The sequence below is a fragment of the Empidonax traillii genome, unplaced genomic scaffold (assembly GCF_003031625.1).
Source record: "Empidonax traillii isolate 1590-97213 ecotype Southwest subspecies unplaced genomic scaffold, ASM303162v1 scaffold796:size359387, whole genome shotgun sequence".
Lineage (NCBI taxonomy): Eukaryota > Metazoa > Chordata > Aves > Passeriformes > Tyrannidae > Empidonax > Empidonax traillii.
Genome location: NW_020955989.1, coordinates 121,848 through 149,161, shown reverse-complemented (window position 1 = coordinate 149,161; position 27,314 = coordinate 121,848). Strand labels below are relative to the sequence as shown.

The 27,314-nt window shown below is 42.7% G+C and overlaps 3 protein-coding genes across 7 annotated transcripts; 2 read left to right on the top strand and 1 right to left on the bottom strand.

The window, feature by feature from the left end:
* On the top strand, positions 1-7,643 carry RNF139 (ring finger protein 139). The gene is made up of 2 exons (XM_027901536.1): positions 1-215; positions 5,025-7,643. The coding sequence occupies exons 1-2, from the start codon at positions 35-37 to the stop codon at positions 6,833-6,835; spliced, it is 1,992 nt and encodes a 663-aa protein (XP_027757337.1). The 5' UTR covers positions 1-34; the 3' UTR covers positions 6,836-7,643.
* TATDN1 (TatD DNase domain containing 1) lies at positions 7,612-24,231 on the bottom strand. 5 transcript variants are annotated; one of them, XM_027901539.1, is made up of 12 exons: positions 24,152-24,226; positions 22,785-22,850; positions 22,128-22,177; positions 19,665-19,728; positions 18,334-18,477; positions 18,193-18,235; positions 13,878-13,963; positions 13,728-13,768; positions 12,259-12,335; positions 11,522-11,592; positions 10,506-10,632; positions 7,612-7,869 (listed from the first exon to the last, which is right to left on the bottom strand). In XM_027901539.1, the coding sequence occupies exons 1-12, from the start codon at positions 24,171-24,173 to the stop codon at positions 7,767-7,769; spliced, it is 894 nt and encodes a 297-aa protein (XP_027757340.1). In that variant the 5' UTR covers positions 24,174-24,226; the 3' UTR covers positions 7,612-7,766. The 5 variants fall into 5 exon arrangements, with proteins under 5 accessions (XP_027757340.1, XP_027757343.1, XP_027757339.1 ...); XM_027901538.1 differs by having other exon boundaries at positions 7,616-7,869; positions 13,728-13,801; positions 24,152-24,231; XM_027901540.1 differs by lacking the exon at positions 24,152-24,226 and adding an exon at positions 23,767-23,863 and having other exon boundaries at positions 7,616-7,869; positions 13,728-13,801.
* NDUFB9 (NADH:ubiquinone oxidoreductase subunit B9) lies at positions 24,210-27,314 on the top strand. The gene is made up of 4 exons (XM_027901543.1): positions 24,210-24,354; positions 24,495-24,687; positions 25,979-26,092; positions 27,088-27,314. The coding sequence occupies exons 1-4, from the start codon at positions 24,269-24,271 to the stop codon at positions 27,217-27,219; spliced, it is 525 nt and encodes a 174-aa protein (XP_027757344.1). The 5' UTR covers positions 24,210-24,268; the 3' UTR covers positions 27,220-27,314.

Genomic DNA, 27,314 nt, shown 5'->3' with positions numbered 1-27,314 from the left:
CGGCTCCGCCTGCTCCCCCCCCCTGGCGCAGGGCATGGCGGCGCCGGGCCCTCCGCGGCTGCCCCGGCTGCGGCTGGGCCCGCGGCTGCGGGCCGGGCTGGAGGTCGCGCTGCGGGTGCCGAGCCTGTTCCTCATCGACGCCATCTTCAACTCGGCGCCGCTGCCGGGCGGCTCCGTGGGCGCCGCGCTGCTGGGCGCGCTGCTGCGGCTGCTGGGTGAGACACCTGCCCTTCCTCCCCTCCCCAGGCACCCACCGGCCCCGCGCAGCCCCGGCACGGCCGTGGCTCCCCGGCCCTCGGCCCCCGCCTGCTCCCGGCTCTCTCGGCCTGTCTGTCCCTTTCCGTCACCCCTTCCTGCCGCCGCCGAGCCCCTGCTCGGCCGCCCGGGATGGATCATCACCTCGCCCGCTCCGTGCCCGCTTCCCCACCCCGTCCCTGGGCTCCCTTCACCTCCTGCTGCCCCCGGGCCGGTGCAGGGACCCGGCGGGGGCTCGGGGCTGTGACACCACCCCTCCCTCCCCCCCCGCCCTTCCTCCGAGGGATTCCACGGCGGAAAACATGTGAATTAGTGGGTATAGGGTTTTCTTGTGGTTTCGGGGTTTTTAAAAACACTTTGGATAGCGTGATGCCTTCTTGAAATATGGTGTTAAATCCCTATTTTAGCAACAGCAGTTCAGAAATGCCGGGAATTTGGTTCCCAAAGGAAAGAGAAGCCTCTTGAAACTCGCCAATGGTTATTTTTAAGCTTTTTTTTTTTTTTTTTTCTTACCCGTGAGGAAGGATGAAAATCACGGGTTTAATAACTAGATGATGCTGTTTTCAGTATTGGTTGTTATCTGGGGTTCTTGTGTAGCCCGGGCTGGGTGGGAGCCCCGTTCTGTGAACTGCTGTGCAGGTGACGCGGCGTGTCACGCCTTGGAGCTGTCGGTCCCGAGGCAGGGAGGAGAGGATAACGCAAAACACAGCAGGTTTGGTTTGGTTTGGTTTGGTTTTGCAGGCCTAAGACAGGCTGATTTTTACGTTTTGTTTGACGTTTATAGTAGAAGAAAAAACAGGAAGGAAATAGGTGGTGCGGCTGTTGGGGCAGGAAGCAAAGAGAGGCTTAAAGGAAAGATGCTCGGTGAGAAGTAGCGGAGGGGAAAAAGTAAAGGATAACATATAGCAAGACAGTAGGGGGGAGGAGAGCGAAGGGAGGAGGGAACAAAACAAAGCAAGTGTTTCATTTTGTTTTTTTACGTTTATTATACCAAAGCTTCTGCTTTGGTAAGGGGTGCCCGGGGAAGTCGCTGCTCACGTGAGGAGGCCCTGACGTGCCTCCTTTGCCTGAGGGACAGCTCTGGGATGGGGAGGAGGGGTTCTTCCTCCCTGCTTCCCATTTCCTTGACCCTTTGTTTCACACTTATGGAATTGCTAAGAGAGCTTGCCACTGATAATTCCTTTAAAAAAAAAAAAAAAAAGACATTGGAGTGGCACAGCAAATTAATTTTAGGAGTACTTCATGGTGTGATCCAGACGCTGTAGGAAGTGCCTTGAAATTAATCCCACCCACGTAAATGAGAGTGGTGGATGATGATTCGATGATCTCTCTGAAGTGTGTGATACTGGGATTAACAGATTAAGACACTTTTGAGTATTGCATTTATAAGATCACTTTTTGGGAAGGGGTTGGGGTGAGCAGTGGGTAATTTTTGCCTTCTGCAGAAAAATCTTTGGAAGTGCTTTATGCCAAGAAACTTATCTTGTACATTTAGACAAGTGGTCTGTGGTTCTTGGCTTTCCAAAATTGAAGAAACATTAAAATGTAACCACTTAAAGATGATGTTAAGACCTGCCATGTGGTTCAGACAATAGAGTGCTTTTGTATCTGTTTTTTCCTCATCTGAATTTAAGGATTGCAGGGCTAGGGTTTTGCTGCTATTAAGAAACTGAGTAGTTATTTTGGATCATTCTGTATTTAAATAGTGGGGACGTTATCCTTTTAGTTACCATTTGCAGGTGTTGAAAGACTGATCCAAATTTTTCCCGTACCACAGTATTGTTTAGCACAGGATAAATGCACAATTTGTCCTGCAGGTACTAAGATTGGAGCTCTGGAGAAATTGATGGCTTTTGTGGGTGATGTTATACAGTTCTGAATATTCTGGGAGTACAGTTTTTAAGGAATGCTAATAGAGATCTGCATGGGTGCTGCATTTCATGGAGGATTCCTTGGTCTGATTCTTCCATCACTTATTTTCTACACAAGTACATAGAGTTACTCACAGCACAGAGCCGAGTTCTACAACTGGAGTGCATTTTTTCTTCAGTCAGTTTTGATTAACCTTGCTTTGTCCCCAACAGAGTGTTTACCTTTCCTATCTTTGCATGGGTTTAAATATCTTGATTCCAGCAGAACCAACCCCCTAGGAGTGACTGCTACCTCAGACAGCAGTCCCTCCTCAGCGAGGACACTGGATTTTGGGAGGGGTACTATAAACACTGTAGTCTGCAGAAAGATGTGGAGCAAATAGAATGAGTGGAGCTAGGGAAAAATAATCTGGCATTTCCACATGATCAAAATGCTGATGTGTAAAGGTAACTGCACCCTGCAAGTGACCAAAAGTCAAATGGTAGGTAGTGGGGCTGCCATAAAGATACTGCCAAATTGCAGGAGTTAAAGGGAAAAAATGAGAGGGAGAGATTCATTGCAACACAAGACAGTATTTTAAAAGTAAAGGAGGTGTGGTTTGGTTCAGTGCTGTTTGGAGGCCATGAGATGACACAGAGGGAGGATGAGCAGCAATATATACAGAAACATGAGACAAACCTTATCAAAGGAGGAACTGCAGCATTTCCTAGCAGAGGGAAAATGGGAAAAGGTTTAGCTTGGTGAACGCTTCACTAGGCAGGGGGAAGTCTGGTGTCAAGATGGACTAAGTGACATAAATGGAGATGGGGGAGAGGAGTGTTTACCTCCCCTTCTGAGATTTGAGTTACTTCTTATGGTCTTTTGAGGCTCCTTTCAAGGAGTCTTGACTTTTCCCCACAAGTGTTAACAGAGAAATGCTTTACCTTATTTTAGTCCCTCTTCAGAGGAATCAGTAGGTCGAGCTTCTCCATTGACTCACTGTAGTACTGTTTTTAGGGCCTTGCATGTGAAATGTCAGTGTTTTAAGATGACCTGTAGTATCTAAATACAGCCTGTTACTGCCACTGCAAGGCACAAAAATAGGTTTTGTTAAGGCGTGTTTCAGAGCAGCCTGCTTAGTGCAAAATGCATCTCCTTTGGCTCAGATGATCAGAATTACATAAATAACGACCTTGTACAGCCATGTGAGCTTTTTCTGTGACTTCTGAGGAGAGGCAAAGGCTATGAACTTAGCAGTGTTGTCTTTCCCAAAGGTGTCTGTGGTGGTTAAGTATGATAAAGCAGTGAAACTGCCAAGCTTATTTTGTAAAAAGTTCTGCATGTAACTAATACTCAACTTTCCCTGGAAAAACTGAGCTACCATACAAGGTGTTTTCTGCAAAATGATGGAGGACTTTTCCTCAGTCCACTTCACAAGGTTACCAGGTTAATGATTAGTTAAGGAGAATGCGTTTATATCAGCCAGTGCTGCTGGCAAGGAATACTGTTAAGGTGCATTAATGACTTTATTTGTAGTCTGCCTTTTGCTGTTGATTCATGTTGACCCCTCCCTTCTTCTCAGGCCTCCAGGCTGTGGGACTTTTTTTGTTGTTTGAGTGTTTTGGGTGTATCTTTCTTACTGTTTTTATGCTGGTGGAATCAAATGCTGCTTCTTAGCAAAGTTTTTATTTCCATGATCAAAATCCTATGGCTTAAAATATTTTTTAAACACTTGATTAGGGCAGATTTAGAACAATCTAAAATACAAAGACTGATGCTATTCTGCAGTGGAAAGAGGATTATTTGTGATTTCATTAGTTTAAGTCTAGAGATTGAAAGCAACTTACAATCAAATATAAACTGTAGAGATTGCAATCTCACCAAACTGGTTTGGATGAGAAAGCAGTTGCATAGAGTGGAAGCTGACCAAGAAGTCCAAAAGAAAGGCAGAGTGTTTCCTGAAGAAGAAAATGTTTAAGGAAGTGGATCTAGTGATAAGTGCTGTTTAACACCTCTTAAGGCAGAGCCCTGACTTATGTAGTACACAGTGATGAAATTCATAAGCTACTCTACAGAAGTTTATTGCAGGGACATGTAATCCCGAGGTACTGTAGTTGCTCTGAAAGATTTCTCCTAGGAAGGTGCAGTCATGGTCAAGATGTGTTCATGGTCAGTACGAGGGAGGGGTTAGCAAACAGGAATTTCAAGGTCTAAATCTGACTTCTAACAAGACAGACAAGTTTGCATTGGCAGAGAGGCAATTGGTGCAGTTTTGGATTCTGTGTACAAAATCTCTACGCTGCGGAAGGTCTTCCCCGTGCAACTTTTGTTTCAGGATGCATTGCCAGAAATGAGAGCAAACCAAAAGGAAATGGAAGACGATGGCCTTTCCCCCAGCAAACCACAGCAACTTTTCACTGTTTTCCCATTAAAGGGTTTAGCTAAACTGTTTCAGTTACTATCTTTAGTACTCCAGCTTGGACAGCTGTAGTTGAGTGCCTTGCTCAAGTGAATTAGGGACTTAATTTTACTCATTTATTATGACTCCGGCGTGTGAAGGTGGTGCCATATGTGGTTGGGTTATTTCTGTTTTTAGAACTTGTCTACCCTCAGATTTCAAGACTGAGGCTGAAAGGCTGGGAAGTGTCACCGCTCTAATCTGAAACTGCAGGTGAACTTCATGGTAATTGTGGCTTAGAGCTTGCAGTGGCTTTGCATCACAGCTGTAGTGCACAGATGTTAAATGAGAGATTAACTTGTGCTCTTGCCTGTTCTCTGAAAAGGGCACCATTGGTAATGCAGAGTTAAACGTGACTAATGGGGGGTGATGCGTTAAATAAATGTAGCTCCAAAGCTAATAGGTTAAAATCTGCTGTTGAATTTCTGCTGAGAACTAAATTATTTCAATCTGGTTTTAGGTGTCTTTGTATCCAGTGTTGTTCTGGTCTTACAACAGCGAGCACTTTTCAAGTTCTATATGATCGCCTCGGCGTTCCTGCTGGCTGCGACCTCAGTGTTGGTGAATTACTATGCTTCTTTGCACATAAACTTCTACAGTGCCTACTACACCGCCGCGTTCGGAATTCAGATCTTCCCGCATAAAGGACCTTCACTATGGATGGCACTTTCCATCCTTCAGCTGACCTTCGGGATTGGATATGTTACATTGCTAAACATGCAGTCCATATACTCTCAACTCATCATCCTGGATATACTGATTCCTGTAATTGGCTTGATTGTTGAATTACCTTTAAATGTTCGGCAAGTACTAGTTTTTATTTCAGGCCTAGTTCTGACACTAAATACCACAGCCATTTTAGTTACCAAAATCAAATGGTTCTATTACTCGGTACGATACGTTTATCTGCTGGTGAGGCACATGTATCGCATTTATGGATTACAGCTATTGATGGAAGATACATGGAAAAGGATTCGTTTCCCAGCTGTACTGCGTGTCTTCTGGCTAACAAGACTTACAGCACAAGCTGTGGTATTAACATATGTTGTAAAGATGGCTGAAAATAACACAGAAGAAAAATTCTTCTTGATATCGTGGGATAACTGTTGGGAACTGATTTGCAGCCTGATCATAAGTGGGTGTGACTCTACTTTAACTGTGTTGGGCATGAGTGCTGTCATTTCCTCAATAGCTCATTATTTGGGACTTGGTATCCTGGCCTTCATTGGATCGACAGATGAGGATGACAAAAGGCTTGGGTTCGTAGCGCCTGTCTTGTTTTTCATTTTGGCTCTGCAGACTGGTTTAAGTGGACTGAAACCAGAAGAACGATTGGTTCGCCTGAGTCGAAACATGTGCCTTTTGCTGACCGCAGTCCTGCATTTTATCCATGGAATGACGGACCCCGTGCTGATGTCTCTCAGTGCCTCCCACGTGTCGTCGTTTCGCAGACACTTTCCTGTACTGTTTGTCTCCGCTTGCCTTTTCATCCTTCCAGTTCTGCTCAGTTACATCCTCTGGCACCACTATGCACTAAATACTTGGCTTTTTGCAGTCACAGCATTCTGTGTAGAACTTTGCCTAAAAGTAATAGTTTCTATCACTGTTTATATATTGTTTATGATTGATGGCTACTATAATGTGCTATGGGAAAAACTTGATGATTATGTCTATTATGTTCGCTCAACTGGCAATATTATTGAGTTTATATTTGGAGTAATCATGTTTGGGAATGGAGCTTACACAATGGTGTTTGAATCAGGAAGCAAGATTCGCGCTTGCATGATGTGTCTACACGCGTATTTCAACATCTACTTGCAAGCCAAGAACGGCTGGAAGACTTTTATAAATCGCCGGACTGCTGTTAAGAAAATAAACTCACTTCCAGAGGTGAAGGGAAGCCGGTTACATGAAATAGATGATGTCTGTGCAATCTGCTACCACGAGTTCACCACCTCCGCGCGCATTACCCCCTGCAACCATTACTTCCACGCACTTTGTCTCCGGAAGTGGCTGTACATTCAGGACACGTGCCCGATGTGCCATCAGAAAGTGTATATTGAGGAAAAAGACAGTGCCAATATCTCTAACAACAACGGGTTTGTAGCACCAAATGAAAATCCTGTACGGGATGCAGAAGAAGCTGCTGATGCTGAAAATGAATTAAATGAAGATAATGACAGTTCTGACAGTGATGAGGAAGACGGCGACTGTGTGGCACAGCACTTGAATGAGACTCTCAATGTTGACTCTAACTCTCTTGGTGATTAAGATGTTCTTTACTAAGCCGTGAGGTATTTGTTTAAGATTGACTTCAACAGAATAAAACTATCACTTTGTAGTTAATTGTACTTAAGCACAACAGCAGTATCTCAATGTTGAGTCTGTGAATGGTGGTTGTTTACTGTGGTGTGTGCTACTGTAAATATACCTCTAATTTTTGCTGGTCTCTTTCATGACCACCTTAAAGTTATGTACATTATTGTACATGGAATAAAATGTTTTCACATTTTTAAGATGGTTGGGAAAACACTCTTTAATTGATGTAGTGATAATGCTGTGCCAAAGACTGTATACCAGTAATCCCTGATCAATGTCTTCTGGATGCAAATGAAAAATACTGGTGAAAACAGACTGTTCAGCAGGTCAAACAGGAAATGAAAACCCTGAGCCAAAGCAGCTTTACTTATAAAATCAGTATTAGCAGAGCTTTATTGCGAAAAACTAGTGAGCTGTGTTTTTAAAAAAATAAAATAATTAAAAATTTAGGTTGGTAGACTTAATATTACAGCATTTGCGTATGTGGAACAAAAGGCAGCACTGCTGAGCTTTCTGGGGAAGCAGCAAAGCACATGCCATGGATGTGTTCGACCCCTCTGAACTGCAGCAGTGGCTTGAAGTGCTCAATGCACGAAAGCAGCAAGCCTGGTGCTCATCCTGTGCTGCATCCAGGTGTTAACACGAATTGCAGGCTTGGGCTGGCCTTGAACTTGATCCTGAATCTTAATGAAAGGGGAAGAGGGCTGAGAAACTGCACAGATGCAGAACACCTTTTCAAAAGCAGCTTTAATCTTGTACCGTAAAAAAACCAAAAACCACTACATATTGGCTTCCATTGATTAGGATTTGCAGGTATGATGATTTTTAAGTTTTTGCAATATATTTACTGAAGTTATGCTGAATAAATGTAAGAGAAACAACTTTACATATTTGGAAAGAAGACTTTAATAGTGTTGTTATATAGAGTGTTGGCCAATTCAAGCGGGTCATCTTCTCTTACAGCTGCCATTATTTCCAGTATTTGTCTAAAAAAGAAAGAGTGGTATTAGAAGACTGAAACCCAGTACTGAATGTACTTCAGACTGCTGCATGTGTGTGTACAAGTCACCGAGATTAACCTGGAATAAAAACCTATGCTGAGAGCAGTAGGGCAGGGTGCTCAGATATGCAAATAGCTTCACTTTTAAGTCACTAACTGCCATTTCCTTTACACTGAACACTGGTAGCTCACTGGTACAGACTCATCTTTGCTCTTTTGACTCTTGTTTGGAGGTAATTAAACAGCTTTCTGTTTCGAAGAAAGTGTCATTTTGTGGGTGTCTTTATCAATGGTCTTCATCTTTCAGACTAAAACTCATTAGCCTTTCAAGGCTAAAGCTGCACTCTGAACAGATTGGTCTATGGCAAAGCTTAAATTCCAGATACAGCCTTATCTGAACACAGCTGCCAAAGTAACTTGCTCCTCCTTCCCTGTTCTCTTGCTTAATTGTGATTAATGTGGTCAGATATTTGCAGTAAACACTAAATGAGCAATTTCAAAAGGTCTCGATACAAGCCAAGAAAAGGAGGTAAAAGAAATATGATTTTCTTGATTTTGTATCAATCATTCTTTAAAAAAAATGAATATTCTGTACACTTCTCAAGATGTGTCATACTTTAATTTTTCTTGCAGTAGAAGAGAACTTCACAGTGAAGAGTAAGAATCTCAAGCTTAGTAGGGTTTGGTGGTTTTTGGATTTTGCCTCTAAACGGATGCAATAGCTACACTTTTTTAGTAAGGAAGACAGAGGAGAAAAAGTTGCCCTTCATAATTACTGGAATGCAGATGCAGAATTAGCAAAATGGCTTCTTCATTTAAGGGGCTGTTACAAATGAGGTGGGGTGAGATCAGGCCTACATGGAAATAAGTAACAAATACCAAAGAATTTCACCCTTGGAAGACTCATGGTAGGCCTTACACATCTCTTTTCACTTGGATGCAGTACAATGCCATGTGTTACTGTAACACTGTGTATGTGAAACTGCTAAAGGAGAAAAAAGGTTCTTGGGGCTAAAATTTTTTTTAAAAATAGCTTCCAAGGGGAGTAGTGTAGTTCTAAACATATATATATGAAGCAGAAATATCACCATCAAAATTGAAAGGTGTCCAGCACCAGCAAAAAACAAGAGGAAAATTCTTCCTGCCAGTTGAGCTGTGTAACAGTATATATACCCTAAACATTAAATACACTTCATGGCCTGAGTAACTTTCCCTCACACCAGATTTTGCTACTCAAGAAGTCCCAAAATACCAATTCTCAGATATCATTCTTCATTTTTTTTAAGGTTTAACAGATTCTCAAGTTACTAATTTACAATTAGTACGGCTTATGTAATACATGTTAAAGGGATGGTAATTTTGAAGTAAGCTTCAACCAAACAAGAACTTGTTTTATAAAAGAAAGCAAAAGCATTTCTGTACCAATCTAGGACAGATTCTGTGCATTTCCAGTTTTGGGGTTTCTGAAATACTCCTGTAAGCTACAACTAAGGCAGCAGACAAAGATGTGGGGGTGTTGTTAAACCACAGCCTTGCTGAAATAGTAACAGTAGAGGCCCTCTGCTTGTGATCAGAAAACTGTTTTCATTTAATCTCTTCCCTCACTCCAAAATCATGGACTGACCCTAGAAAGTCTTAAAACAGCCCTTCCATGCTAACGTGTGCACTTCACACGTAGAACACGGATAAAACCAATTTCAGAGTATTACAGCTGACCTAATTGTACAACATGTATCTGAACGCTAGGAGATGTCACCATGAAAGCTTAAACTATGCTTTTAGCATCATCAGTGTTTTTTAAAGTTTCTTCACATCTCTCCAAAAGCAGCAGAATTCCCCTCAGTTCTCAAATAAACTCTTGTTTAGAGACCTTGCTGAACACCTAGATCCTTGGTACTACTCTGTGCGGTATTTCCAAAGTTAGTTTGAAATAGGGAGTTCTGAAAATTCAGGCATTTCATCTATCAGTGCTATTTAAAGCAGATAACTAAATACCTTCACTAAAATGATGCACTTTCCTGCTTTTCACACCCCTGTGGGGAACCAGAAAGGAAGTGTTTCTGTTCTTTCCAACTTTGTCCATAAGCCCCTGGAGTTTTCTTTCTCTACTCGTATGTTGGCTGCTGTCAGTCCTACCTAAACTGAGGCACAGCAGCAGAAGGAAGAAACAGCCCTGATCAAATGCATGTTGTGGCAGTTGGTGCCTGTGACAGAAGCAGTGGCACAAGCACTGCTGGTGCCTCAGCTCTGTCCCCTCTGGGGGACTGTCCCCTGATCTTCAGGGCTGGATCAGTTTCAAAAATTACCTGAACAACAACTGAATGAAATGAATATTCAAGTCAGGTTACTTTACAGGGTTTAACCTCTTCTCCACTGTATCAGGTGAAAGGATAAAAACAGTACTGGTTTCACTTTCAGGGAGCTTTTTACATCCAGAATTGCTGAAGTGAGAAAATTAGGACTTTGTAATTTTTTCCACAGCCTATAAAGCAAAACCTTGCACAAGTTTCAGTACATTTGAAATTATTTCTATTTAGTACATTACTAGAGAACTGATTCTTTTCTATTTTTTTTCATGTGAGATTTTAGGTATTTTAAATAATAGTACAGTAGTACACTTACATTATATGGCAGGGTTCATTTCTGTCCTTCAAGCAGTGCCCTTTCTCCCATTTCTTTTTTGTAGGAAACGTAGTTTTAATGTGTTTTGATCCAGCGTGAGTACTTTTCACTCCACACCAAGGTGCATCTAGTTTCATTTGGAAAAAAAAAGAGTATGCAACTGTTTGAGAACAACATGAGATATTTTAATCAACTACTACAGACAAAAGTTCTTGCAATCTTCTTCTAGCAGTGACTTCCAATTCAAGATAAGATTTAAGAGATTTGGACTATTTAACATCTTTACAGTCCTTGGATTTTTATACCATTACCTTCAGGATTTTACATTAGAAAAAATCAGCAATAGTACACATTACCTAACACTAACACTAATTTCCTCTGACATGATAGAGATAGCCAGATACACTGCCTGCATTCCACAGAAACTTCCTGCTTAACAGGTCTGTACTTCATGTGCAAATCAGCTTCAGGATTTAGGCAGTTCGTGGTTTTCCTTTCTCAGATTGAGAAATTAAAATAAATACTGTATTTGTAACAGCCGGTATTGATAACTGAAAAGAACATGAAAAAAGAAAACAGTCCATTAAAATGAGTGCTCAGCAGGCTGAAAGGGGAATTCAAGCATTCTTCCACCTATTCCATTTAAAGAGCAGTTCTTTCCAAATGCCGCTAGTGCTGCCAGTGGCAAGCTCATAGCCATTCCCCTGTGCCTGGCACATCTCCAGCAAGCTACATTTTAAAAGATATTCAAGCAGCATTCTGGTACATTTAAAAATCTGGGCTTGTCAATTTGTCCTTTTCATCTTCCTCTGCAATGTCAGGAACTGACACAGCAGCTTATTCCTTCCAGCAGAAGGCTGAAAAGGAGTATTTTGGAGCCTGTAAACTGCTTTCCCAAGTGGAGAAACAGACCTTTTCCTACTCTGAACTTAGGTCTCAATTCTGCTTTATTGTTGCTGTACCAGCACATCTCATTGCCTAGTGGTGATGAAGTCACAAACTGAACAAAATCTTACCAGTCTCTATCATTAATCGCTCACTAGGAATTGATTTCAGCGTTTCCAAGTTGGCTTCTGTTTTCAGTGAACTAGAAAATAAAGAGTTACGTTAAAAAAAAAAAAAAAAAAGTTGTATAAAAGTAATTACTTTGCTTGTTGAAATGTTTTGGAGCAAAGGCAGCTTCCGAAATAATTTTTTTAGAGTAAGACTTGCTTCGTTTTTTTAACAATGCTGCCTATAAATTTGAATTTTGCAGAAAACAGCAAATTTTGAGTTACTGGGAGAAGCCAGCTCACCCCAGTAAGCTGCTGAACCCCTGCCTGGCCTGGTGACAGCCCTTGTGCCTCACAAAGTGGTGTTGGCTGGCGCTGGGCCAGGTGACTGCTGAGAATTCCGGCTGCGTAACCAGGAGATGCAGCACTCAGGTTACATTTGCATTTCTCCTCAGTTTGACATGGCAGCTTAAAATCAGGCTACTTTTTAAAGACTCCTCAGAAGGAGTTCGACAACCTTATTTATTTACAAACAAGGATTGACCTGAGGGTCAGTAGGGTGGACCTAACACTGGATCAGCTCACTGAGCTGCAAGGTAAGAACTTTCTATGGCTAACAGGCTAACGAGAGTAATTCTAAATCTGTCAGATGATTAAGAGTCTAGTGAGCTTTGAAAGCTTGACCTCATTGTTTAAAAGAAAGCAATGAGTTCACTACAGCTGCCATTTTTGAACTGTTATATTTCTTGTAAAGAACTTACCAGCCATTTATTCCAATATAAAGATCCAAATCTATCAGAGCTGCCGCTTGTTCCTTTGTGCCATCAAAAGAATGTACCTATAACATACATAAATATAGATGCACAGATACATACAAATATATGTGTACTTTTATTAGAACTCCAATAATTTAAAAGTATGTATTAATTTTTATATGCATCAAATACCTTTGAAAGTATGCATTACACATCAGTACAAACATAAAGATGGGACATGGCTCAGTTGATTCTGAATTTGGGCAAAGTTCAGGCTGAAGTCACTGGAATACTGCACTAAAAGTGGTTACACGCTTTATTGGTGATAAATATGGGCAGAAAAGGCCTATCCAGAGATACTCTTTTGGCCCAGGAACTTCCTGCAGCTGATAGCTGGGAGATCATACTCAGGAAATAATCCTGTGCATGCTGAATTCTCACACTCTTTCCTCACTATTCCCTACAGGGCACTGTCAGGGACACCATATGAGCAGCATTTTGTTCTCCACAGATTTTAGTCCACTAGAACTAGACAGACAGTCTGTTTGGGCATTCCAGGGCCTGGAGAGGCAAGTGGAGGGTCACAGTTTAATACATCTGGGAACTGCAGCTTCTCAGCCTGAGTAAAGAGCCTGTTTGCTCTGCTTCCCCGTGCTCAGGGGAGGACAAGCAGTTGCAGAGGATTCCTGCTCATTTCTCCCCTGGCTGTGCAGAAAAAAGAAAGAAAGGAAGGAGGGAAGGAGAGACTTTACAGCATTATGTAAGAGTGGAACATGCAAAGTACTGAGCAAGGGCAAGGGTTTTGTGGTAACAAAGGGCAAACCTGGGGACTGAGATATTCTCGTAGGAGGTGTGGTCTGATGTTTGGATAGAATAATTCAAGCATTTATTACTTTTGGAAAACCCAACCACAATGGAAACCTGAAAGAGCATTGCTGGACTTCCTTAACCATTTCACCCAAAGCTTTTCCTGTTATTGAATTAAAATTCCTGTTTTGAATTAAAAAACATGATCTGAATATCTAAAGACATGAAGTAATCAAAAGTTACATCTGGATCGAATTTAGAAGTGACATCTAACGTCAGAAGCAAATGTTTGAGGTTATGGCCTCCACTGGGAACATGCATCTAAATTATCTGTGGTCTGAATGCACTGCAGTTACAGACACTGACAAATTGGGAAAAGGCCAATGTCAATTATAAGGTGCTTAAACTGTCCTTCTGACAGGCCAAGAAAAACTGCTCACGTCAGCTGCAGAGCTTTTTCTCAGCCTATCTTCTTACCTTGCAAAAAATCCTGTCGAATAAGCAACGGAAATAAAACTGGTAGAAGGGACGGGAAAACTTACTAATGAATAACTTAAATCATGTAACAGGCAGCCCACACATATTCCATGACAAACAAGAAATTGCATATTAGGCAACAATATTCACATACATGTAAAAATGAATGCTACACTGAAGTCCATACTTACCACCCCTCCTACAAATCTATCTCGGTTTCTTCTCATTATCTCTATGAAATAAAATAAATAAAAATGTAAGACAGCTTTATAACAGACAAAGGTAAAACATTTTCATATTCAGAATCTGCTCTGAATATGAAATTCTCAAACAAAACCCACCTAAAAATTCAGAATGTGAGTTTCTACAGTGGAGAAACATGGGCAGTTGCATCTGTTCTGACAAGTCAAACTGCTTTTCAAAATACCTGTAAAACAAAAATAACCTTTAAACAGAAACTCTGTGTAAGAGCAAATAAAGTCAGTAAAAGTTTTTTCCAGCTTCTTTCCTCCAAAACTAAAGACAGAATGAATGTATTTGCCATGCAAAAGCTCCTGCTCGTGCAAAGCTTTAAAATAAACTCTTTCCCATGGTATATTGCTGTAGCAGTGGTCTGTGCTGGTGGTCAGTGGCCAAGAGCATCAGTACTGCAGGATGCACAGTGTGTGTACACGCTGAGCATGTGCCCTTGTGCAGTGTGGGTGCTGGAGCTGGGGTTTATTTATTTATTTTTAATGAAAGAGGAACTGACTGTTCTTTCCACAAAGTTTTGAAATGTCAGGAATAGGAGAGTGTGGATGACAAGGAGACCACTATTTAAAGAAGGACTCATAAAAGCAGTGAGGGTGAGTGTTCCTATAGCCTCAAATGGCCAAAGCTGCACCACAGCTGCTGACCTGGAAGTGACAATCCATGGAGGGATTTCCTCTCTTGGAGTGGAACAAATACCAATATTAGACATCACACTTCTGCCCCATTCTACCTATTGTCTTCACCTGTTTTTCCCTCCTCTCCTTTGTGTGCCTGCATCCTTTCCTCTTCACTCCTTTTTATCCCTCTCCTACCTTCTACTCTTAAGAGTTGCCTTTGAAGGAGCGGAGAACAGCGAGGCCCCACCCTACCAAGAGACACTAAAATGTGAGCAGGGGAAGGTAACCAGGTAGCCAAGTTCCCCAACGCAGTTTCCAAAGGAAAATAACTAGCACTGAACTAACCTGTGGTTGTCATTTGCAGCTAGTTCTGCTCTTGTGAGCATTACCACTGAACATCCCTGCTGCCACCAGGCATGCAAATCACCAGTGTCAGGAAACACAGTAGAGGAACTCAGGCCTAGCACAAGGCCAGCAGTGTCCAGGTGACTCAGTGTCCACGCGTAATTTGAGAGAGGACGTTATTTGGAGAGGCAGGAGAACAACACTGCCTGCTCCCAGCAGGCTGAGCCTCTGTGCACATACTGGATTTCTTCAGGTGTTGCTGCCAGAAACAGTTCAGGGCACTGGGGAATTCCCATTTTCAGTTGACAGCCACATTTCAAAGGCAAACTTCAGTGACCACCTACTGCTGCGTATGAGTCACGTATCAATCAGGAGAAAGTGGCAGCAAATCACTAGTTTGATATATCACTTTCCTAAAGAAACCCCAAACAAACAAACAAAAAAATTCAACTGGTCATTTCATTTCATGCCATTCTCACTATTTTTTGTATATTGCCTGTTGGTATTTCTCAGATCAAAAGTTACCTTCCTTGTTAATCAATGCAAATCTTTGAGATAAAACAGGTGAAAAAGAAATCAGCTGTAACCTTGAACTCTGACATGAAAATGAGAATTACACCTACTTTCAAGCTTTGTCTAGACACTGTGCTTAGTTTAGCTTCTTTGACTAAATATAAATTAATTGCAACTCATGATTGCTCTTGTGGTTAAGTAGCTACAATTGCCTGATTTCTGGTGGGTTTTTTTTAACAGAATACTTGTTTCATATGGGAAAGAGGTTTTAGAGACTGAGCTGCAAACAAGCACCCTAAGTAACCTAACCGGCCAATTTCAATATAATTTTGAGAAGGGCAGTGGCCTTGAAAGTACAAAGTTTAGTGCCCCTACAAATAAAAAGACAACTCAAGCTTCTACCATTCCTAGCAACATTGAAGCCAAACACATGTTGCTTCTTGGTCTATCAAAGAGAAAGGGGAGGTAAAATTACTGAAGAGAAAAAATAATAATAAACTAAAATTTAAAAAACCCAAACCTAACAAAGCATGAAGAAACCACATACAGTGAACAGAATGATCACAAAATAATTCAGTAAGAAACTAAACCTGACCAGTTCCAGTGCTTAAGGAACAACCTTTTCCCTTGGGCAAACAGACTGTCATTCAACATATGCTGATTATATGTTGCTTATGGAAAAGTTTTGAGAATGGAGAAAAATTCTAAAATTAAAAAGTTCTTAGGAGTGCTACAACAAAGTATTTTCATCTTTATTAGATTATCACCCTTAATAGCTTTTAAATCCAAGAAAAAAGGATTGAAAATAAGGTTCATTTTTTACAGGTGAAAATGATCCACAAGAAAATGCAGCATAACTAACTCAAAGAATAATGATTAAGTATCAAAACAGAGGTCATGCTCCGATACTACCCCCTGGGAAACTGCTACCCTGCTCTTCTGGGGGAGAACTCTGCTGCTTGCCAGCTATCCCTGAACTCTGGAGCTACACCTGAACTCTGAACCAGCTGAAAACCAGTGAACTGCCTCCGTGCATTTCACATTCGTTCAGTTCACTTATCAAGCCTGTCACCTCTTTCCTCAAAACTCAGTTTCAGTGCACCCAGTTAGAAGTCACTATCGGTCTTTAGCTGCAGTCAACAGGATAAGGTTCAAGGCGGCTGAGTGCCGGGTCCTGCACTTCGGCCACAACAACCCCCTGCAGCGCTACAAGCTGGGCACAGAGTGGCTGGAGAGCAGCCAGGCAGAAAGGGACCTGGGGGTGCTGATCGACAGGAGGCTGAACATGAGCCAGCAGTGTGCCCAGGTGGCCAAGGCGGCCAATGGCATCCTGGCCTGCATCAAGAACAGTGTGGCAGCAGGAGCAGGGAAGTGATCCTTCCCCTGTACTCAGCACTGGTGAGGCCACACCTTGAGTATTGTGTTCAGCTCTGGGCCCCTCAGTTCAGGAAAGACATTGAGGTGCTGGAGCAGCTCCAGAGAAGAGCAACCAGGCTGGTGAAGGGACTTGAGCACAAGTGCTATGAGGAGAGGCTGAAGGAGATGGGGTTGTGAAGTCTGGAGAAGAGGAGGCTCAGGGGTGATCTCATCACTCTCTACAACTACCTGAGAGGAGGTTGTAGCCAGGTGGGGGTTGGTCTCTTCTCCCAGGCAACCAGCAGTAGGACAAGAGGGCATGGTCTTCAGCTGTGCCAGGGGAGGTTTAGGCTGGATGTCAGGAAGACATTCTTTACAGAGAGAGTGATCAGACACTGCAATGGGCTGCCCACAGAAGTGGTGGATTCTCTGTCCCTGGAGGTTTTTAAGATGAGACTGGATGTGGCACCGAGTGCCATGGTCTAGTAACCATGGAGGTAGTGGATCCAGAGCTGGACTTGATGATCTCAGAGGTCCTTTCCAACCCTGGCTGATTCCAGGATTCTATGATTCTACAATTTTATTGATACATTCTTTTTTTATTCCTATAACATCAAGGCAGTAAGGATCTTAAAATCTGATACTCCATCAGTGTTTTCATTTGCAACAGAAATAAAACAGGTTATGCTCCAAGGTGTGCTTTGCTGAACTTCGTGTAGGCTGAATTCTACCAGGAAAAAAACTCCAGTCCCCTTTGCTGAGCATTTCACTGCAGCATTATGAAGAAATTAACTCCACCTCCTGCTAACATGTAGCAATTCAACACAAGCAACCACTGCCCCCCAGTGTCAGAACAGTATTGTGCAAGTACAATTCATTAATCACTTATTGATTATTTGAATATACAATAATAATTACAATAATAATAATTAGGGGTGATTAGCTGAATTTATCACTGTATCTTTCAGGGAGCTCCCTCTGTGGACAGAAGTTCTGGATACAAGAATGCACGATGATTTTAGGGGCCTTTTTCTTTCCATTCAGTACCTATGTCACATGTGTTACCTCAAAGCACAGATCTCTCCACCTCCTGAGATTACCTTTATCATTAGCTCTCACTTATCTTCTCCCAGCTAATACTTCCCTTACTAAAAGCTCATTTTCCTCCACTGCTGACTTATCTTTTTGACAGTTCTGTTCCCTTCTCCATGCCTTTCATTCAACAACTTAATTCTTTCACATGCTACATTTACTATTTTTCCCGTAAGTCTCTTGGAATTCTTAGAAGTATTAGCAAGAATGAACATCTGTCACACCCAGAAATCCACAGTTTCTGCTCAGTTTTACAGAAAAAGACATGCTAAGACCAGGCAGGTAGCAAAATTAAGCACATAGCACTAAATGAATGTAGGCCTATTTCTTTAAAATTCCATTTCTGGCACAAAAAACCCTGGGCCCGATCCTGCAAAGTGTAGGGTGTGTACCTGACCAAATGTTACATGGTAGAACACAAGACAGAAAACACTCCTGTAAATTGTTATACGTCAAATCATAATCATCAAAACTTTCTTACTTGAGTTGGATGTCCTTTGGGCAAAATTCTAATCTATCGAAATCTATGAACAGAAACAACAAAAAGCCCATTTAGTATTTTAGGATTTTTTAAATAATATGTCTAGAAAAACAAATATTGAAGTACTAAGAGAACACTTACCTAAGCCACATTCTCCAACTGCTACTACCTTTGTCTTATTCTTTTCAATCAGATTTTTTAATTCAGATAAATACTGTTCGGGGCTACTCTGCTCAAATTCTCCACAGCGGGTAGGATGACAGCCAACTGTACTGTAAAACATGTCTAAAGTAAGAGAATATTAGGAGGTTTTAAGAAAAAAAAAAAAAAAAAGGAAATATACCTAAAGTATAGACAATATCTGCATCGGGAGGGGGTTTTTTTGATTACAGTTTTAAGAGAAAACTCCCTCTGAACATCTTTATATTGATAATAATTTTATGAGACAGATATTTTCTGCTTTAAAAATGTCAGACAGTGTCTCCAGTGTGTGTGTCTGTCTGTCTGTTTAGTATACATTGCTTAGTTGCAGAACTGCAACTTAAAGCTGAACTGCTGTGGTGGAGCAGCCCCCAATAAATCATAGAATTGTTGAGGCTGGAAGAGACCTCTTGAGATCATTTAGAAACACATCTCATTCCACGTGCACCCAGCTCAAAGACCACGTGCCCCTACATAAACTTTTACAGAATTTCCCAAGTCACATCTGCCTGATTTCCCAGGTATCTAATCTAGATTACCTTGCCAAAACTAACATTTCTGCTAAGTGCCTTTATGGAGAATGGAAAAGCATGGGGGGAAGTTAAAACCAGGAAAGGCCCTGAGCAGCTTGCCCTAATATTAAAGCCAGTCCTGCTTTGATGGAAGTGGGGAGGGAGGCTGGGTTGGACCAGATTACCTCCTTAGGTTCATTCAAACCAAAATTATGTAATGTTTCTGTTAGTAAACAGTACTTTAACATGTGCTTTAGTTCAAACACATATTTAAGTCATTATGGGAATATTATTTGCCTAAAGAAGAAGAAGAGACATATTCCCTTCCACAGCAAGAAAGGAACAGCTAGGAGAACCATAAAAAAAAAAAGATACCTCTCTTGATCAAGCTGATCATGACAGATTGGGAAGTAAAAAACAAACAAAAAGACAACAAAACCCATGTATTTTACACCATATTCTAGATTATTTCTAGAACAGAGACTTGTATTAATTTTTTATTCCAGGAATTTCTTATAATTTCTATTTTTATCTAGAAATAGAAATTGCAGAAAAGAATCACTCCTTCCAACATCAGGGATCTAAGGAGCAACACACAGAAACTCATACACAATGCATTCATCCCATTCTGAATTTTAATTTCTCATTTTAACCTGAGATTCTGTAAACACCTCTGGGACAGATCCTTTTGAACGCTTAATTCTTAGAGAAGAGAAGGTTATATTTTTGACTGATAACACAAGTTTAATGTGAAAATACCATTTGTCTGTGCCAGCTGCAGTGCATCTTTACTATCTTCTAGACTCCCACCTGTAATCAGAAACTTGAAAGAAGAAAAGTACTGTCAGTGTGTATGTTCTTGGAACATCAAACAGAATGTTTAAGAAAACACTCAGATACATGAAGAATCTTGACAGAGAACATCAGAAGACAATTACTAATATATATATAACAAGATTTCATAAATCAGCAACAAACCTCAATGGCCCTCAGGAGCTAGTAAATATACAAGGTATAAAAATCTGAGGTTTTTTCCTAAATCAAGTATCTTCTATGCTGAGCATTTAAACCATTAAACAAATAAAATACTTATATCTGCAGCAATATTACCTTCATTAGACAATGACCCAAGAAACTATACTTGCATTCAAGAAATGATACTCAGAAACATTCTGTCTTACAGGGGGGGAAAATAGAGACTCCCAAACACCCAGAACAAGACATGAGTAAGTAAGTAATTAAACCAAAAACCAAGTCTGTATCAGAGTTGGGATTGCAATTTTAAGAATCTCCAGCTCTGATCTTTTATTTTTACCTTAAGCTCAAAGTTATCACACCAGAATTGTGGCTCACAGTGCTTTTTTGAACCCCCACTTGCAGAATATTTCACCCTAGGTCCTAATAAATCATGACTACGTTGCTTTTGGACAACTCATATCCCTACACATGCTGTACACTAGACTCAGTGAGCACCAGGTCAGACATTCCTGCAGGATGCTCCATGACTGACAGACACATCCCAACAGTACCACCAGAGAAATGTTAAGCTGAAAATGACCCAGTGTATAAACAACACAGGGCAAAACTTCACAAAAAATTTACCACAAATCAGCAGCTTTATGGAAACATAAAAATATTTTACAATAAACAGATCAAGCTTCTAGGCAAGTAGGAACAATCTGCGATGGAACAGGCTTCTGACACTGTAAAGGCCAGTAGGACTGAAAACAGCTAAGGACAGGGAACTCCTGAATTCCACTTCTGAATTCACTGTGCCTCTTGAAAACCTTATGCAGCTAATCTATTTTTGATCCCAAAACAGGAAAACTGCCATTCCTTTTCAGAGAGTGGTATGAAGATTAAATAGCACTTACACAACACATACAAAAGTGACCTGGACTCTGTATTTGCTGCAGTGGGGTAACTTTTCTCCATCCCTGGAGTTTTCTTTTTTTTGTCTTCCAGTTCACTTCCTGCTCTTTTCAGACGAGAGTTTTTCAACAAACTCCCAAGAGGCTTGTTCCTCTTCTAGAGGAGTGTTTATTTCTTTATTTCTAATCCAGCAGCCCTATTAGTGCAGTAGTACAGTTTGTGACAGTATGCGTTGCCTTCTATGTTAATTCATATTTTTGTCAACAATTAGTTAGAGAGAGAGAGGGGCAGGCTGGACTATTGTAAATAAAAGAGTAACTGAAAACACCAATTTCAAGGTAAGAGTTACAAACCCTCTCACAATGATGCTGCTTTAATACACGTAAGCCAGTATTTACCAGCAGATGTTCATGTGTCTCAACTGTAAGAGTTTATGGGCACTTCCAGCTCTTCTGCAGTTACCAATTCCATTTACAAACAGAAATATCTGAAGGGTCTCAATCAGAAGAGTTTGTGAGTTTTGATCTGCAGCAGTAACTGTTGATTAAGAATCACAGAATCATTTAAGGCTGGAAAAGACCTCCAAGATCATCAAGTCCAACCTTTGTCCGATCACCACCTTGTCAACTAAACCACAGCACTAAACGCCACATACAGTCCTTTCCTGAACACCTCCAGGGATGGTGACTCAAATACTTCCCTGGGCAGCCTTTTACAATGTTTAACAAACCTTTCCATCAACAAATTCTTCCTCATGTCCAATGTTTAACAAACCTTTCCATCAACAAATTCTTCCTCATGTCCAACCTGAACTTCCCCTGCTGCAGCCTGAGGCCATTCCATCTTGTCTTGTCACTGGTTGCCTGAGAGAGGAGGCCAATTCCCCACTGTTTACAAGCTCCTTTCAGGCAGTTGTAGAGAGTGACAACGTTCCCCCCAAGCCTCCTCTTCTCCAGGCTAAACACCCCCAGCTCCCTCAGCTGCTCCTCATGGCTCTTCCTCTCTGAGTCACACAAGACACCAGAAGAAAGGAGTGCTTGCCTATAATACAACTAACATGGAAAACTGAGTGCAGTAGCTCAGAGGTGAACATCTTTCTGTTGAAACTGTACAAGTTCAATTCTACATACACATCACTTCAATACCATTGAACTTAAATAGCCAGCTAATGATCTGTGCAGAGGAAAGACAGTGCTCTGCACAGAACACTTTTGTTTGGTGCTACTGAAGGAAGTTACTGCATTTTCCATAACAAATCCAAGAAACATTTGTTTTAGTAGGAGAGCACCAAAAAAACAAACATTAGAAAACAGTGTAAAATATTAACACAATTTTATTATAAGAAATTACCTTTTTAACGCCAACTTTGACTGCTCGCTCTATCACATCCAGAAGGTCGTCTGCAAAAATTCATAAAAATGATGTAAGTTGAACTTAAGGTTTTACAACATAATTTAACTACTTTTCAACTTCTATGCAATCAGAATTCCTATCATTAAATCCTTAAAACATATTTGATTACTCTTTAGAAGACAATAACAAAACACAGTAACTGGAAATTCAGTTCAAATCCAAGAAATCAATGGAAGTTTTTCCACATGCTTTAGGAGACTCTGTTTTTACATCTATATCTAAAGGCCATGAGAGCAAAAAAACCCCACACTATAATTAGTAACTATGACTCAGCAATGCAATACTTAGACAGGCTATTGTTTATAATTGCCACATCAGTTTTTCCACGCAATCCTAACATAAATAGATCAGCAATTGTCCATTTTGGTCCAGAAGCAGAGTTACCTGCACCACAGCTTAACAGCAATTAAGAGAATGTATTTTGCTTAGGACATCTAACCTGTTTTGTCACACTTTCTTCTTCAAGCCTTAGTAAATAAGCATCCAATTCTTGAGGAGAAAAAAGAAACTCTAACCTCACATTCTGACATGTAAGAGGATTCTATTTTAGCAAGAGGATTCCAGTCTTTCAGCAGATACAAAGGAAACACTGACCTTCATGTTTCTGTGTTCCCCTGTAGATTCCTCTGAACATAGGATCTGTCAGGTTAATACCAATATCTGTGGAAAAACAAAGATAGAAATTAGAAGTTTTAGTGACTCTACATTTTACTCTGAGGATTAATCAACTAGAGAAGACAACAGAAACCATCTCTTGATGGCCCCTGACCAGCAGATTGACAGGCCACATAAAGCTTAAGCATAAGTTTACTTGCATAACTTGAGAACTTACTCCTTACAAGAAATGACAGAAAAATCTTTTGGCCTCCGTGCAACTCCAGACTTCTATGGGTGTATTGGGCACACCCTCACAATACCCAAAGCAAACACACACATATACTGTTCATTGCAAATAAATCTGAAAATACGGGTTTATGCAAACAAGCAGTAAGAAGGAAGGGAAAACGCAGCATCTCCCATACAACTTTCACATGGGTGGGGAGCAGGAGCTGCAGAATGCCTCCCAACAGCTACCTGTTCTCCCTCCTGCTGCCCTCCCAGGGCCATCCCTCCCGGCAGCACCGACAGGATACCGACAGGACACCTGCAATGCAGGTACTGCTGGAGCTGCCCCAGCCCATCCCAGCCCTCCTCACTCAGCTCCCGCGCCTTTCCCCGCGTTGCATCCTTGCAGCCAAGGACTAAAGCACCGGCTCCAGAACAGCCACCCCTGCAGCTGCCAGAGCCCGCACTGCCAGTGGCGGTTCCAGCGGGAAGGCAAATTTTCCAAGGAAATATTAGGCTGCCCAGCCACACGTAGAACTTCATTATGAGCTAAATATTTCAAGTTATTTATACGTTTCCTCCTGAATTTCCCAAGAATGTTAACATTTTCATCCGAGCCAGTTCCATTACAATCCGAAACAACCACGACTAATGCGCCAATGCGGGACAGGCGACGAGGGGCGGCCGAACCCCTACCAAATTCGGGGATAACCGAGGAACAGCAGCCCCAGTGCCCAGACACAGCACAAACCTTCCCAAACGCTCCCGGGGGGGGGCTCCAAGGCCGCCGCATCCCGGCCCGGGACACCAAGAGGGACCGCAGGAGGTGACAAGCCCTGGATGAAGGGCTGGGACCAGCCCTGGATGAGGGGCTGGGGCGGGAGGTGACGAACCCTAGATAGGGGGGCTGGGACGAGCCCTGGATGAGGGGTCTGGGGCGGGAGGTGACGAGCCCAGGATGAGGGGCTGGGACGAGCCCCTGGCACCGCGCATCCCGAGCCCTCTCCCGCTGCGCTCGGCCCCTCCCGGAGCGGGGCGGCGGCGGCTGCCTCAGCCCGGCACCGGGCGAGGAGCGGGGGGTCCTGGGTCGGGGACTCGGGGACAGGAACCCTCCCCCCGCCCCGCCGGCCCCTCACCGATGAACTTGGCGCGGCTCATGGCGGCCCGGGCGGCTCCAGCGGCAGCGCGGGCGGGGCCCCGCCGCCCTCCCGGCAGCCGCCGCGCGGAGGGGAAGGCGGTGCTGAGGGGCCGCCATGGCCGCGTACCTGACGCACCAGCAGAAGGTGCTGCGGCTGTACAAGAAATCCCTGCGGCACCTCGAGTCCTGGTGCATCTACCGGTGAGGGCGAGGGGCGAGGGGCGCGGGGAGGGAGGTCCGGCTGCCCGCCGAGCGGGGCCGCTCGGCTCTGCGCTTGGCTGGGCCCGGTGTGTGTGTGGGGGGGTGTTTTCCTCCTCACTGTGCGTGACCTCTGTCCGCAGGGACAAGTACCGCTACTTCGCCTGCCTCCTGAGGGAGCGCTTCGATAAGAACAAGGATGTGAAGGACATGGTGAAAGCCACCCAGCTGCTGAGGGCGGGCGAGGAGGAGTTCTGGGCCAACCAGCACCCGCAGCCCTACATCTTCCCCGACTCCCCCGGGGGCACTTCCTACGAGAGATACGAGTGCTACAAGGTGAGGGTGGCCTGGAACGTGTGAACTGCTGTGCTTGCTTTGCTCTTCTTTTAGCGAATATAACGTGAGCAGCCGTAGGGCCGCAGCTTGGCTCAGGTGGTTGTGTGGGAGGAGCTGTCCTGCTTTTCTGATCCTTGAAGGTGGAGTTTGCTGATCTGTCCGAACGCCGCTGGTTGCGTGTTGGTTTGGTTTGGTTGTTTTGTTTTGTTTTGTTTTGTTTTGTTTTGTTTTTCTGGTGGAATCTGCCCCGCAGTGGGTCAGGCAGGCACAGGGACAGGGCTGGAGCTGAGCTGGGGGAGGGAACAACGGGGAGGAGGCTGTGCTGCCGTCTGAGAACAGCCTTGGTCTCTCTCTGGTCTGCTCGGCTGTCACCTTGGCTGTGGGGGGACTTCCCTTCACTCAGTCCTGTCGTTCTTCCAGCGTTTTCAGTAACGCTACAAGTTAATGATTTCCCCTGATTTGCTGCAGTGTTTGTGCGCCACTGTGTGACAGGAGCTGTGCCTGAAAATAGAAGCCTTATTTTTAGGCTCTACAGCGCTTCTACAGGCTTTGACCATCTAGATTGTTCTGTTAAGGAGCAAAGACACAGGTTTCACAGAAAAACACAGGGCTTTTGCTTTCTTGGCATCGGCTTTTTAGTGCTTTAGAAGAAAACTAATAATAAATTTATTTTTTTTTAAAGAACTTGGGCTTTGGTGGGATTTTGGTGTTGTTTTTTCTTAATCAACGTTCCTGTCTTTAAAATGTAAACACTTAGTGATATCCTGCTGCAGAATTTTGAATTTTGCTTTTTTTTCGTTGTGTGAACACCTTTGAGGTCAGACCATTATCAAGATTTTAAAGGCCTAATAAAACTGCTTGTTTCCTAGTAGTTGTAGACAGGCAGAAATGAACTGTAATGTTCTGTCTTTGGCAAGTAAACTAAACCAGTAGTTGGAGAGAAGAATCTCTCTAAGCTCCTGCCTTTGAGAGAATTAAGGTAAGAAATGTGATCTCTTCCTGGAGAAGGAATTCTTTTGAGAACTTCAGAGTAAACTGCGATGACCTGGGATTTTTTTGGGGATGCTGTGATATCTTCCTGTGAGTCCTGACCTCTGCCATGTGCCTTGAGACTTATAGTAGTCAGGCAGCTCTTAAATGGTGTTTTTATGTAGTACTTCAAAATGGATAAAAACCCAGGAAGTAATAGTGGCTTCAGTGATTGCCTTTCCTTCTTCTGTATGTATGTACTAGATGTGATTCCATATACAAAAATTATATATATATATAAAAATACATTTTTCTCTAACAGATTCCTGAATGGTGCTTGGATTTCTGGCATCCTTCTGAGAAGGCAATGTATCCTGATTACTTTGCCAAACGAGAGCAATGGAAGAAGCTGCAGCAAGAGAGCTGGGAAAAAGAGGTCAGTGCTTGCTCTATGCAAAGTCAAGTCTCTTTAGCACACAAGTATTTTGTGAATGTGTTCTTGGAAAAATTATTGATTGCCTGCTGCTGTCTCAGTTAGGCTCTGCTGTACTGGAACCCATCAGTGTGAAACAGTGACTTGACCTAAAATACCTACAGAGAGATCTGAGAGCTTCTGAATGGCTGTGAGGGGAATTCAGAGTTAAAGCTGAACCTGCAGCTGTGTTTCAATTGGTGAGGGCTATTGTAGGAGTTTTGTGGAAAACAAAACAAAACCCCAGAAAACAAACAAACTCTGGAGTGGGATGAGAGGATATCAATGACCAGAGAATTCCTCTTCTGCTGCTGTGGAGCTTTGGCACTTTTTGTTTGCACACTGGAATGTGACTTGCCACAGTGGTCATCAGTTGGGAATCAAGACTAATTTCTGGCCGTACTAAACTGAGAGTCAGTTGGGAAAAGCTGATGTTTCTTAGAACAGTTCTTTGATTTAGTTGTAGAGAAACAGTTGGATTTTATGGAGTGTGGCACTCCAGAATTAACACAGGGGCAGCCAGCACTTGTGCTGCTTCAAGAAACGTGTGCTGAAAGCATGTGAGAGGCTGTTGGTGGCGTGCAGGAACACAGGTCTCCTATGGATTGCAGGGGAAGTTGTTCTGGACTTGTAACAATGTGGCAGCTTCCAAAGCAGCAGGAGAATTCAGCCTGTTTAGTGTAGCAATGGTAGACATGAGTTACGTGGACATAATGACCTTTTAAGTAAAATTTCTCTTGTAAATCACTTCCTTCTCCTAGAAATTCCTTCTTAATTAGGTAATACAAGCCTGCAGTGGAAGTGAGTGTTAGGAAACCTGAATCCTGTCTGTCAGCTGGAGGGTTTACCAGGTTCTTCCCTGCAGAAATGGGGAGCTGGTTTTGCTCACTGCCTGGGCACTGAGAGCCGTGTTAAGGGAATGTGTGTTAATGTGCTAAAGCAATTTTCTCCCTTTACAGATTAAGCAGCTGGAGGAGGAAACCCCAGCGGATGGTCCAAAAACCGAAGCTTTGCCTCCAGCTCGGAAGGAAGGGCACCTGCCCCCGCTGTGGTGGCAGTATGTGACACGGCCCCGCGAAATACCCATGTAAAGGCACGTCGGGTCTGTCTGCTGTAAGCAGTTCACATGTCAGTGACCATGTGCTTCTCTAAGTAATAAAGAATAAAACCAAATAAAAGTAACAGA